This window comes from Crocodylus siamensis, chromosome 1, assembly GCF_052110815.1.
Source record: "Crocodylus siamensis isolate JL-2025a chromosome 1, ASM5211081v1, whole genome shotgun sequence".
Taxonomy (NCBI): Eukaryota; Metazoa; Chordata; order Crocodylia; family Crocodylidae; genus Crocodylus; species Crocodylus siamensis.
The window spans coordinates 421,956,711-421,971,118 of NC_143395.1; the positions used below are offsets into that span (position 1 = coordinate 421,956,711).

Below are 14,408 nucleotides of genomic sequence, written 5' to 3' on the forward strand. Positions count from 1 at the left end.
GCCACGGCTGCACTAGTAAGTCAGCTGTTTGTCAGAGAGGGCAATGCACAGACATTTCTGTAAATATGTAATTAAACTCAGCGACAGATGAGGGGGTCTGTTCCAAGAAGGTTCCTTTTTACAGATTTCTCTCATGCCGTTTCTATGTTACTGGGACTCATTCTGGGATGGCTGCAGGACATGGAATGGGTGGGATCAAGGATGTTTCCATCTATAACTTTGACTATTTCTATGTCATTGTGGGTTTTGGCAGGCTGGTGAGTCTGGTTGGCACAAAATACTGAGACAAGAGAACTGTGTAGGGAGCTGTGAACTTTCTTTCCACCTTCCTCTGCCTGGGTAAAAGTGCACAGGGCTGTTGGTGTGGAGGGGCTGCAGACCAGCCTGGATGATTGCATTTGCTTATGTGATGTCCTATCGTTTCCTGTGGTCACCGGATGGTCTCTTGGGCAGATGTGAATAGGGTGGTTGTGAGAAGGAAGCAGGCTGGCTATAAGAGTAATCATCTTGTGCATGTGTGGAGTGCTCTTCCTCTTCCAGCCTTTACTACGCAGACCTCACGATCACTCAGGAGAGGAGAACATTTATGCCTGTTTTACAGACAGGGAGACTGAGGCACAGAGAAGGAGTGTCCGAGGTAGTGTTAGTACCTGCATCTCCCATCCTTTTGTTTAGACAGTCTATTTGCTGAAGTAACCGGGGAATGATCCTAGAGAAGTAATCAAAAGACAGTTTTTAAGTCCTAGCTTGTGATGAGCAGCATGTAAAGCACATGGGCAGAGGGAGATACTCAGAGCTTTACCTGAGGGTCAGGGTGCATTTTTCATGCCTCCCTATGGTCCCAGGAAATGATAGGACTGGCTCTTGGTTTGTGACAACCTGAGCTTGATATTAAACTTATTCTTACTGTCATTGCAGGTGGTGGCACTTGGGATCCAGAGTCCCAGTCACAAGCTAAACTCACTGTGCTAGGCAGGGTTCAACACAGAGCAAAATGATGAACCCAGCCCCCAAAAACCTCCCAATCCAGGGTCCTTGATCCTGGGATCAAAGTTGGACTGGAAGGGACCTCACAGGGGGTGCATCTACACAAGACACTTACTACATATTTGCCTAATTACACTGCACAGTATCATGACGGTTAGAAACCATGCTTATAGCCTATTGCTCAATGTTATTTAGGCTAATGTGAAGTAAGCATCACAAAATAAGCATGCGCTGGTGCTACTGTGCAGTAACTCTAGGTACTGTGCATTAAGTGAGTACTTTATTAAGCTAGTACTAAACTAAATGAGCAGTATCTAATGCGCATTAATGAACATGTAGATGCGCCCAATGTCATCTAGCTCCTTGCTCAAGGATCAACGCACACATCTAGCTTTAGAGCAATCAGTCACAATGGGGCCTTGCCAGTGTTTCAGTTTAGTCGTGTTGTGAAGTACCCCAATGAGCTGCAAAGATAATTCAGTAGTTGAGCATGTCTAGCTTTAGCAGCCTCCAATGGAGGCTAGACCAGCCCCCTGCTTCCTCAGAGGCTTTCATCCATCCTGGCAGAACTCTGTTCTTCTCAACCTGACAGTACATGGCTTGTGGTTTGAGCATGTGCATATCTGTCACCTGTGTGCCTGTCCCATCTTCCAGTACTGAAAGGGTTAATATATTTTGTTGCAGGGAGTGAAAGCTTTACACGTCAGGCACTATAATAGTGTTCCTACCATGCTGACTTTCCACAATACCTGCTTCAGCCCGTCTTCTTTCCTCCTGACCGGCATTCCTGAGCTGGAAGCCACCCACCTGTGGATCTCCATCCCCTTCTGCTCCATGTACATCATCGCCATCCTGGGGAACTGCACCATCCTCTTCATCATCAAGGCCGAGCAGAGCCTGCATGAGCCCATGTACATCTTCCTCTGCATGCTGGCTGTCATTGACCTGGTCCTCTCCACCTCTACCATGCCCAAGCTGCTCAGCATCTTTTGGTTTAACACCCAGGAGATCAACATGCACGCCTGCCTGCTCCAGATGTTTTTCATTCACTCCTTTGCCACCATCGAGTCCGGGATTTTCCTGGCCATGGCTTATGATCGATATGTGGCCATCTGCAACCCTTTGAGGCACAAAGCTATTTTGACGCACTCCATCATTGCCAAGATTGGGCTCATGGCCGTGATACGAGGGGTGCTATATATCGCCCCCCTGCCCCTGCTCATCAAGCGTCTCACCTACTTTCGGACCAATGTCATTGCCCACGCCTACTGTGAGCACATGGCCGTGGTGATGCTGGCCTGTGAGGACATCACTGTCAACAACGTCTATGGCATGACCATCGGCTTTCTGGTGCTCACTGGGGACTCCCTGTGCATTGCTTTCTCCTACGCAATGATCTTCCGGACTGTCTTCAGTCTCAGCACCCTGGAGGCACGGCTTAAGTCCATCAGCACCTGCAGCTCTCACATCTGTGCCATCCTAGTCTTCTACATCCCCATTGCGGTGTCCTCTCTGACACACCGCTTTGGGTGGCATGTGGCTCCTCCCATTCACATCCTGCTGGCCAACTTTTATCTGATCATCCCCCCAGTGTTAAACCCCATTGTTTATGCTGTGCGAACCAAGAAAATCCGGAGGAGGCTGTACAAGATGCTATGCTTTAATGGATTGGCGCAGAAACAGCATACTTTGCGGAAACCGGGTTAGTAGAGTGTGTCTTTGTCTCCCTTTACTGGCTGGATCAGTTCAGAGAAAACAGTCTATTACATCTGATAATTGAAGGAGCTCCTTGTTTTTAGCTTAAGTGGTAGCAGAATGTGTTTTTTTCACCACAAAGGGAGCATGGAGAGAGGGGACTGTTGTATTCACATCCTACAAGACCAAGGAAAGCTGGTCTGTCTGTAGAGAACATCTCTTTGGCCATTATAGTTATGGGGCCCTACTTGTCCACCACAGGGACATCCTTAATACAAAACATTTAGCAAAGGGGAGAATGAAGAAAGGGAGACCAACCCAGAGACCGAAGGGACTTTCTGGTGCATACCTCAACCTTGGAGCTTCACATAGGCAACGGGATTTGAATTCAGACCATCCTGTTTTAGGAGCCCAGGTCCCTGTCACTGTGGCATAAACAGGGTGGTGGCATTGAACAGTTGAAGTCCTAACTGAAGACAGGCACCTTGACCCTATGCAGAGCCTTTGGGAAGCCATATGTCCTAATGTTTTAGTGAGGCTGTTGCATGATAAATGATAGAAATGAACAGGAATGATCGCCTTGGTTTCCGTGTTTCACATCAACTGGCAGCTGCATGAAATAGGCTATTCCTTCATCCCTGGAGGACAGAAGGCACCGATGAAACCACCACTGAATGGCCCCTCAATGACAGGTTGTCTTGGCCAGAGGCTGGAGGTCAGGCCTGTGCTCTCATGCAAAGCCCTTTCCATGTCCTTGGGATGGATGTTGGCATAGGACTCCTGCTGGCTGATCTGTTTGTCTCAGTTTCAGGTGCTTCAGTTACAACTAGGTGTGAGTCTGGCAGGGTGCGTCTGCATTCGGGCAGTGCCAAAGTCCCACCTATGTGTAGTTCCAGCAACCCTGTGCATGCCCTGCCTCACTTCCCCTTCACAGGACAGTGATGGTGAGCACGGGGAGGAAATGTCAGAGTTAATCACTTCATATAGAGTTTCTTGTATAATAGGGGTAAACAAGTATGGACAGGCTGGGGGCTTTTGAGATGCCACATTGAGCAGCCCCCCCTGGAAGCAGAACAGGGATTGGAAGTGTGATGGAAGCTCTCTGCCTCCCTTGGGCTCTGGGGGCAGCCACAATGCAAGGGTTGGATGGGGAAACCTGACTGGCCTTGGACAGCCTGGCCTGGGTGCAAAGGACTATGGAGCATGTAGGCTCTCAGGTGTAGGGATAAAGGTAACAGAGCAGCCACAGGCTCAGAGCTGCTTCATGCCAGAGAAAGGGAGCTGGCACTTCGGCATTCTGTGTTAGGGAGTCTGCAACCAACCTGTAGCCCCAAGGCTGTGCCGCACCTGTTACAACAGATTCTGGCCCTGCTTGTACTATTTCAGGGTTAAATGCATGTGTGACCCTAATGTTGTGTGCCTCAGTTTCCCTGAGGACTTGCACCTGGGGAAAAATGGGGGCTCATGGCATGTTGAAGCAGACCTCTGAGGCTCTGCTTAAGTGCTCTGCTAAGGGGAATAGGCTATCAAACAAGCAACGAGCCAATCTGCAGATGTTGCCACAGCTGGGCCAGCACCTGGGCAGACTCACTGCAGTGCCCCACACCCAGGAGGGGATTTCAGAGTTTGACAGGCTTAAAAAGGAGACTGCCACAGACAAAGGGGAGAGAGAAAGGTAGGAGGAGAGGAGACTGGGAACTGGTGATGAAACAGCTGGGGCTGGGGACCTGATGGGACCTGCTGTAGATGCATTAATGCTGCTTTTATGCAAGAAGAGCTGCCTGCTTTGCTACAGGGGAAGTTGGGTGCACTCCATCTCCTTGGCCAGGTAATGTTCCTCCCCAGAAGTGGAGTGAGAAAGTAGTTCTCTGAAGGAAGCCAAGGGGGATCAGGGATGACAAGGCTGTGTAGCCAAGTCCAAGGAGCCAGGGACTCACCATTTTTAAACCTAGGCCTGGGCTGGCATTGGGGCAGGATTTCCAGAGCCTGAAGGACCCAAACAAGGGGAATCCATGGCATCCCTAAAGACCCAAAAATGTCTGAACCTGCCAGGGCTCCTCTGGGTCCCATCAAAAGATACCTTCCCAGTCTCCCAGAGCACCCCAGTCTTCCACCCGGCTAAGGCTTGGGGGAGGGCTTTTGGGTGCAGGCTTTTATTTATTCCCACTGGGCCCTCTTTTATTTAATACCCTGCCTTTTCTCCACCCCCTGCCCTTTTAATTAACCCCATCCTTTCCCAGAGTAAAACTTGGCTTATCTTCAGGCTGGTCCTTGATTCATGGCCCCAGTGAATGGTCATGCCTGAGAGGCTATGGGGTTTATTAGTGGCTCATACCCCAGGTTGCTCAGAGGGGTGTGGGGGAGGGGTATAGCGAGAAGGACATAGATAATTGGGTCTAAATGAGGCCATGACATCCATCAGCAGCACACTTAGAAATCAGGCTACTCCAGAACGGGAACTTCATAGGAATAAAGGAGAGACCCCTGGTCCTGATTTGTCCATGCCTTACAAAGTGTCAATGCATTGGCTGCTAAGTTTGCACCCACAAAAGACGTGATACTCAGCTCTTGGCCTACCCCAACTTCCAATGCAAGGACAATTACAAAAGAGAATGGCAGGGACCTGGTAGCTGGGAGGTGAAGCATGTATATTTGAGTTGAAGAGCACCTCTTGAGGTCCTTTCCAGCCCCACTGCTATAGGTTTCTATGTTTTTCTATGATTATCTATGATTCATGTGCATTTTCTATGATTCTAGGATTACAGTAACCTTGAGTGATATGGCCATGCTCAGTGAATGAGGCAGTTCTACCTCTGCTCGTTACTGACTGCCTCCCACCCAGGCAGCCTATACACATGCACAACAAGGTCCTGGCTCAATCCAGTTGCCTATGGCATGGGGTCTGGAGCATCCCTGCCTGTTTCATATGCACCTTCCCTTAGTATGTGAATATAGATTGCAATCCATCCAACACCAGTCATTCCTGCTATCCCTAATTGCTTTTTGTTCATGGTGTAGGGTGTAGTGCCCTCAAACCACCCACAATCCAGGTATCGTTCCAGGAAAGGTGCTGCCATTTGGTTTGGTTTCCACACACTTCTCCTTAACTTCATCAGTGCAATACTTTCCTGTTGCCCTCATGTCAAAATCTTATGGCTGTGTATGGGGAACCGGTCATCCATTCATTTTTCCATGCAAGCTTCAGGCTGGAGGGAAAAAAAACCCTAATTTGGGAAAAACCGAAACATAGGAAGTTAGGAATGGAAGGAGCCCCATCTACTCCCATCGTCCATGCTCTGGAGAAGAACCAGGTCTACCTAGACCCTCCTTGACAGGTGTTGGTCTGTCCAGTGTGGAGCAGAAATCTCCAAGGGCAGGGATTCAGCCCAAGTTCCTCAGGCAAACTGAAGTCTTTCCCAGGATCTAACCTGAATCTCCCTTGTTGAAAACAGAGTCAGCTACTTTTGTCCTGCCCTTTTTGCAAATAGAAAAAAACCAACAAGATCCCTGCTTTCTCTGTAGGAACCACACATGTTTATAGACTATTGTAACACTTCCCCCTTTATCCTAGAAGTGGCAATGTGGGACCAGGGATGGAAGGTGAATGGGATGCACAAAGAGTGGCCTTTCCTTAAGGACATGATTCTCAAAGCACAAAAGAAAACTATTGCCATAAAGAGGAAAGGTAGCAAAAGGGCTGGCAAGCCATCCTGGCTCAATAGGAACATTATGGTCCTCTTGAAAATGAAAATACAGGTATACACACTGTGGAAGCTAGGGACAGTCCTGAAGGAGGACTATAAAACAGTGGTCCATACTTGTAGGGAAATGATTAGGAAAGCTAAGGTGGTGACTGAGTTTAAGTTAGCCAAGGGAGTCAAGGACAAGAACAAGTCCTTCTTTAGGTATGTAGGGAGCAGAAGCAAAACCAATGGAAGCATGAGGCCTCTGCTTACCACCTCGGGACAGCTGGTAATGGACACTCACTGAGGAAAAAAGTGAACTTCTGAATGCTCACTTTGCACTGCTATTTCACCGAACCAAGGGGAAAGACAGGTGAGATAACGGTCACAGGGGCATGGTAGGAATGATAGCCTTCCCAGTGGAAGCTGCGCTGCTGCAAAACCAACTAGAAAAGCTAGACATTTACAAGTCAGTGGGACCAGATGGACTTCAGCTGAGAGTGCTGATGGAGCTGGCTGAGGTCATTGCGGGACCCCTGGCAAAACTCTTTCAGAATTCGTGGCACACAAGGGAGATTCTTGAGGACTGGAAGAGGGCCAACATTATGCCCATCTTCAAGAAGGAGAAGAAGGAGGACACGGGCAATTATAAACCAATCAACCTAACCTCCATCCCAAGGAAAATCCTGGAAAAACTCATTAAAGAATGTGTGTGTGATATGCTGGTTGAGGGTAAGATTCTGAATGACAGCCAGCATGGCTTCATCATGGGTAAGTCTTGTCTTATCAATCTTATCTCCTTCTACGGATAGGTCTCTCGCCCCCTGGACATGAGAGAGAAGGGCAACATTATATACCTAGACTTCCAAAAGGCTTTTGATGTAGTATCCCTGGATATCCTTGTGGAAAAAAATATTGGAAGATTGTGGACTTAACTGCTCAACAGTTCAATGGCTGGAAAACTGGCTGTGAGGTAGGACCCAGAGAGTTCTCATGAATGGATCTGTCATCCTGGTGCAAAGTGGGCAGTGGTGTCCCCCAGGGATCTGTGCTTGGACCAGTGCTTTTCAACATCTTTATCAATGATTTGGATGTGTGGGTGAAAAGCTCCCTGACCAAGTTTGTGGACAGCATCAAGTTATGGGGGAGTGTGGCCATTCCAGAACATCAGTGGCTGATACAGACAGACCTGGACAGGCTGGAGAGTTGGGCAGACCAGAACAAGATAAAGTTCAACACTTAGAAGTATAAGGTGCTCCATCTGGGGACAAGGAATCCCCCACGTATCGAGAGGCTTGGTGGCGACAATTTGACTTGCACCACAGCTGAAAGGGACCTAGGGGTAGTGATTGACCATCGCATGAACATAAGCTGGCAATGTAATGCTGTGGCCAGCAGGGAAAACAGCATGCTGGTATGCATTAACTGTTGTATTTCATGCAAAACTAAGGAAGTGATGCTTCCACTGTACTCCACACTGGTGAAAACACAGCTGGAGTACTGCATCCAGTTCTGGGCACCACAGTTCAACAAGGATGTGGAAAAACTTGAGAGGGTTCGAAGAAGAGCCACCTATATGATCAGGGACTTGCAAGGCAAACCATACAAGGAAAGGGTGAGGGACTTGGGCCTCTTTAGCCTAAAGAAGAGAAGGTTGAGAGGGGACTTGATAATGGCTTACCACTACGTCAGAGGGCATCAGGGGCTCAGTGAACAGGTGTTCACCAGGGCACCCTAAGAGAAGACCAGGATCAATGGAAACAAACTCCTGGAAGGCTGCCTCAGGCTCAATTCCAGGAAAAACTTCTTCACAGTCAGGCTGTCCAGACTGTGGAATAAACTCCATGTAGTGGTGGTGCAGTCATCTACCTTGGAAATCTTCAAGAGGAGACTGGACAGTCACCTCACCGAGGTCACTTGACCCCATTTGTTTTTTCCTGCCTAGTGCAGGGGGACTGGATGCAATGATCTACAAGGTCCCTTCCAGCCCCTAGCAATCTATGAATCCTCTATTTCCAGATTAAACAAACCCAGCTCTTTAAACTAGCTTCACAGTTCACATTTTCAGAGCTTGGGCTCTGTCCCTTCTCTGGGTGGACGGGCTGGGAGAAGTGGATCCTGGGATGCTGGAGGACTACAAATTGCTCATTTTATCTCTGTGGAGCAGTCTGAAGTTACCCTAACACAAGCTAGGGAGCATGGCCCAGAGTTAACCCTCAGCTGAAGTGGTGTAAATCTGAGAGTCTCTGAGGGCACTTGGCACATGCTAACAAGCTTTAATGTGCAGATGCTCATGTTTTAAATGTCCTTAGTATGGTCTGACAAGGTTATTAGGATAAATGTGATATCTTTTATTAGACCAACTAAATAGTTGGAAAAACTGTTCTTTGCAAGCTTTCGGGCACAAATACCATTCTTTAGGCACAGGGAGAGTTTGTTGGTGTTTGTGTGCTCTCCTTAGTATGGTCTAAGTATAACGTGTAATTTCACCATAACTCCAACCCTTGCCCTAACTTCATCCTATTGGACAAAATACACAGGGACCAGTGCAGTGAGGAAGTTTCTTCCCTGTTATGAGCAAGAATCCACTACCTATTCGATAAAGGGCGGTAGCAGCCATCTCACTGAGTCACACACCCTCTGACTTTGTATTTTTCTCCAGGTCCCATATGCCACCCTCTCATGTTTGCAGAGGAAGGCCAGGAATCCAGCAGAGCTGGTTGTCCCTTACAAAGATGAAATTAAGGCTCTAGCAACATGCTATTTCAACATATATGGCTTGGCTACACCCTGGGCTTTTCCATGACTTGGAACCTATAAAAGAATTGTACAGACTGTTGAAATGTGGCTTTATTACTATGGAGGGGTGTATAGATGTGTTTTGAGCACAGAGGGACTATATGAGGAAATTAGAAGCAAGTAGAAGAGCAAGGAAAGAGTAGGTCCCTTCTGAATGGGGGAAGCCATTTTTTTTATTTCAGTCTTCACACCAAAGAAGTTACCTGTCCCATGGCAAGCTCAGTGAGCAGCAGGGACAGGGGAAGGTTCTTGGTTGGAAAAGAACAGATGACAGTTGATCCCCTCTCTCCGATGACACTGATTTTGTCTCCCATGGCCTAAGAGTCAGTTTTTGGGAGCAAGCAGCTACCTGGAGCCAAAGCCTTGCTCTTTGGGTTAAGATTCTGAGAGTAGGGATTCCTGCATGGTGCCAATGTCATGACTGGCTTTTCAAACAGCTCTCCTGAGAATACAGACACAGTGTGGGGGTAGAGCACGGTTCAGGATGGTCCCATGACCTGAAGACATGCTCACCACCTCTCTTCGTGGAGTCTGTCATCCCCAGCTGGTGGGAGGAAGGGTGCTAATACCAGGCCAAAGATATGAAAGACCCGCTTGCGGATCTGCTTGGTCTTCATGCCATAAATAATGGGGTTTAACATGGGAGGGACAGTGAGGTAGAGGTCGGCCACTAGGACTTGGGTGTGAGGTGCCAGGCTGAGGGAGAACATCTGAAGATACATGGAGAGTAGCCCTCCCACGTAGAAGAGCAGGATGACACTGATGTGGGACCCACAGGTGCTGAAGGCCTTGAGACGTGCCTCCTGGGAGGCAAGCCGGAGCACAGAGCGCAAGATCATGCTGTATGAGAAGGCAATGAAAATGGAGTCTGCCCCCACCAGAAACGTGGCCACCACCAGGCTGTACAGGTTGCTGGCTGTCGGGTCCGCAGAGGCCAGCTCTATGATGGCCATGTGCTCACAGTAGGAGTGAGGAATGTGGTTGCCTTTGCAGTAGGGCAATCTGGCAAGCAGGAAGGTGAGGGGGATCATGACGCTGATGCCTCTAGCCAAGGACAGCAGCCCTATCTGGGCAATCCGTGGGTTGGTCAAGACCGTGGTGTATCTCAGTGGCTTGCAGATGGCCATGTAGCGGTCAAAGGACATGGCCAGCAGTACCCCAGACTCAACCGCCGTGAACGTGTGGATGAAGACCATCTGGGTGAAGCAGGCCTCGAAGCTGATCTCCCTGGAATCCAGCCAGAAGATGCTCAGCATCTTGGGGATGATGGCGGTTGAGAAGACGAGGTCGATGACAGCCAGCATGCACAGGAAGTAGTACATGGGCTCATGGAGGCTTTTGTCCAGCCTGATGACGATGAGGATGGTGCCATTTCCCAGCAGCACCATGAAGTACATCAGAAAGAAAGGGATGGAGATCCAGATGTGGGCAACTTCCAGGCCAGGGATGCCTGTCAGCAGGAAGGCTGAGGGGTTGGAGCAGGAATGATTGACAGATGACATGGCAGGCCGTAGGCAGAGACCAATGGCTTCTCAGATGTTCCCTGAAAAGCAAACACCTTTAAGGGTTTGGATCTCTTGCTCATAACATGCTGGACACTGCAAACTGTTTTTACCTCCAATACAATGACATTTTGTGTATTCGTCACATTCAATTGAATTCAACACAAAACTAGGCTTTTAAAACAGCAGCATGGACAGGGGAGGTGATGTGATCTGCTCCAGGGAGCTCTGTGCCTGGATCCACCACTGCCCTGTTGAATGCCTTTGGGCAAGTCCTGTTGCTTTACTTTCCCTTTCTGTTCTTGGCCTGTTTTGTCTATTTAGCTTGTGAGCTTTTAGGAAAAGGACCTTCTGTTACAGTCCCTGCCTGCAGGACTCACTTGGCTGCTAATGAAATGCCTGATGGGCAGGAATTCAGGTATTCTGTTTCCCATGGAAAAAAGGATAAAAATGCAGATTTCCTCCTTTCCCAGAGGAAAATGTAACTTTCTCATTTTAAGGGAGAAACGCATAGATTTTGCATATTTGCCAAGGGCTATCTGCAGGCGGGCAAAGTTGCAGCCTGCAAGGGGTTGGGAGGGAGCGGGAGGAGGGCAGACAGGCAGGGGCGTCATGTGCATGTATATGCACATGGCCTGGACCTGTGCTCTGTGAGCTAAGGGGGCAGGGGGAGCTCTGATTTTCCATGATAAAAAACCCCCAAAATCAAATAATGAAATTTATGGGTATTTAGAATTTATTTTATTATAGCGATTGAGGCACCAGCAGACTTCCAGGTTGTTTTAAAACTGTAAATATATCAATAAAACATTGTGTTCAACTGATATACATATATATATATAGAGAGAGAGAGAGAGCGCTTCCATTATAATCATGGATTTGGGGTTTTTAATCAGAGAATTTCCTTTTTTTAAAAAAAAAAAGTTTCAGAGAATTTGCAATTTTTTTGAACCAGGGAAAACCAGGATGCCTGCTGAAGGGGTAGGTGGGTCATAAAGACATCTTGGTCCATCCCTCTCTACCCCAGAAACCACCTGCAATTAAGATGCCATAGAAAATGGGGGTGACGGTTCCAGGGGGATGGTTAGGAGACAGTTAACGTCCCTGTGCACAACCAGTGTAGCCTGCACCCTGCAGGGTTACTGCGATGGTGTTATACTGGCTCAGGCCAGGCTGCATCAGCCTGACTTGCCCGGGCAAGATGAATCAGAAAGAAGGGAACTGGGAAAGGGACCCATCATGTGGCTTATTTCAGGAGACATTTGGTACAGGGAAGCGAAGACTGAGACGTTTGATAACTCTGAGCTCTCTCTCCATCTATGCACACATGATTTTGCCATAATTGTGGAGCCCAGAACAAAGCACTATCCCACAAATCATTTTCCCCAGTTGCCTCTACCTGGAGCCCAATAACTCATGTCTGAAGACAGTGTGTTGTCCTGGAAAAGAATCCCATCTGGATTTGAAGGCACAAAGTCGAAATCTGCTGCTTCTCCTGATTGTTTTTTTCCTAAGAGTTCAGCACTTGCATTGTTCAGGACAAATAGATCTCTGCTTTCTAATGTGACAGACAAACTCTTTGGGTAGAGGTGACATCTTTTATTAGACCAACTGAATAGTTGCAAAAAAGTTATTATTAGCATGCTTTCAGACACAAGTCCTTCATCAGGCAAAACAAGAAATTAAAAATGGCGAGGGATTTTAATAAACAGGGCACGTGGAAAAGAACTTCCTGGTCTTAGTTTTAAACTTACTACCTTCTCATTTCATCTTACAATCTGTATTTATCATCTCCCTATTGTGGGAGATGATAAATAGTACATCCCTATGGCTGTTCTCTTCATTTATGGTTTTGGAAACCCTTCTCAAGCCCCGCCTCAAGTGTTTCTTTTCTAAACTGGACAAGCCTGGCCTCTTCAATCTCTCCTCATATAAAAGCCCCTCCAGATCACTCTGCATCCTTGTTCCCCTTCTCTGCCCCTTCTCTAGCTCTTTTATATCCTTTCTGAGGTGTGGATACCACAACTGGGCACAAATTTATGGTGTGGATGCACTATGGAGTTATAAAAGGGCATCATGATACTTTCTGCTTTGTTCACAGCTCCCTTCTTACATGTTGTTTGCCTTTCTGACAGCTGCTGAGCTGATGTTTTTAGCAAAACATCCACAACAACTCCCAGTGTCTTCACTGTGTGGTAACAGCTAATGCAGAGCCCAGCACGGCGCAGGGAGAGTTTGGCTTATTTTTGCCCACGTATGTCAACTGACACCTGCAGTCTCAGTGTCTCAGCAGCACCATGCACAGAAGTGAAATCATTGCCCTTCTCATGCCCCTCGGCTTCTACATACCAGGATCACGTCAGCCCTTTGTGCCACAGCATCATAGGGGAGCCCGTCTCGAGCCGCATGCCCATGATGGCCCCTACACTCGTTCCAGAGTCCCTGCTTTCCCAGATACAGACTCCTGCTCTGTAGGTCTGCCCCGATCTCCCTGTTCCTACGTGCAGGACCTTGCATTTTTCTGAATTAGCCAGTCACCAAGAGATCCAGATCACCCTGTAGGTCTCCCTTGTCCTCATGGTTGTTTGTCCCTCTGCCAATTCTGTTTAATACCTGCAAATTTTTCCAGTAGTGCTTTTATATTTGCTGCCAGGTCGCTGATAAAAACTTAGGATAAGCCTCATCCTAGATGGGAACCCAGCATGTGAAATCCCGATAGAGACTTGCACATTTCCAACTACTTTTGGAGATTTGTTCTAATTAGCCACGTCCTAAACCATTTAGCAGATGCTTATATAGTGCCTGCTGTAATCAGAATGCTATGCAGCAGAGCCAAAAGTCTACTTATACTGTTCATTTGAATGAATCAAGGTTTGTTTGACAGGATTTATCTCCTAAAAAACTGCATTAATTGGCATGAATGTGACCTCCTGTCCTTTAATTCTGTAGTGAATAGTATCAACTTTATTCCAATCAGTGTCTCCTCCACCCGTCTACTAGTTTTAAACTGGTTTTAATGACTGCTTCTAAATTACAGGAAGATTAATTCCACCTAGTTTCAGGAATATTAGTCTTGCTAATTTTTAACTCATTATGAGAATTTCTAGACTTCTTTCTGATCACCCACACTCCTAGTATTGGTACAGAGGAATAAAATCCATCCATCCATCCCTAGAACATGTGTATGTCCATCCATCCGTCCATCCATCCATCCCCAGAATATGTGTACGTCCATCCATCCATCCATCCCCAGAACATGTGTATGTCCATCCATCCATCCATCCATCCATCTCCAGAACATGTGTATGTCCATTCATCCATCCATCCATCCATCTGCCCATCCATCCATCCCCAGAATATTTTTCCATCCATCCATCCATCCATCCATCCATCCATCTCCAGAACATGTGTATGTTCATCCATCCATCCATCCATCTGTCCATCCATCCCCAGAATATTTTTCCATCCATCCATCCATCCATCCATCCATCTCCAGAACATGTGTATGTCCATCCATCCATCTGTCCATCCATCCATCCCCAGAATATTTTTCCATCCATCCATCCATCCATCCATCCATCCATCCATCCATCCATCCATCTCCAGAACATGTGTATGTCCATCCATCCATCTGTCCATCCATCCATCCCCAGAATATTTTTTCATCCATCCATCCATCCATCTGTCCATCCATCCATCCCCAGAATATTTTTCCATCCATCCATCCATCCATCCATCCATC

General features: G+C 47.5%; 2 protein-coding genes across 2 annotated transcripts; one reads left to right on the plus strand and one right to left on the minus strand.

The window, feature by feature from the left end:
* Positions 1-1,716: 1,716 nt before the first annotated feature.
* LOC149875603 (olfactory receptor 52M1-like) lies at positions 1,717-2,694 on the plus strand. The gene has a single exon (XM_090058085.1). The coding sequence runs from the start codon at positions 1,717-1,719 to the stop codon at positions 2,692-2,694; it is 978 nt and encodes a 325-aa protein (XP_089914211.1).
* Positions 2,695-9,673: 6,979 nt separating this feature from the next.
* On the minus strand, positions 9,674-10,666 carry LOC149875604 (olfactory receptor 52K2-like). The gene has a single exon (XM_090058207.1). The coding sequence runs from the start codon at positions 10,664-10,666 to the stop codon at positions 9,674-9,676; it is 993 nt and encodes a 330-aa protein (XP_089914333.1).
* Between the last annotated feature and the right edge of the window lie 3,742 nt (positions 10,667-14,408).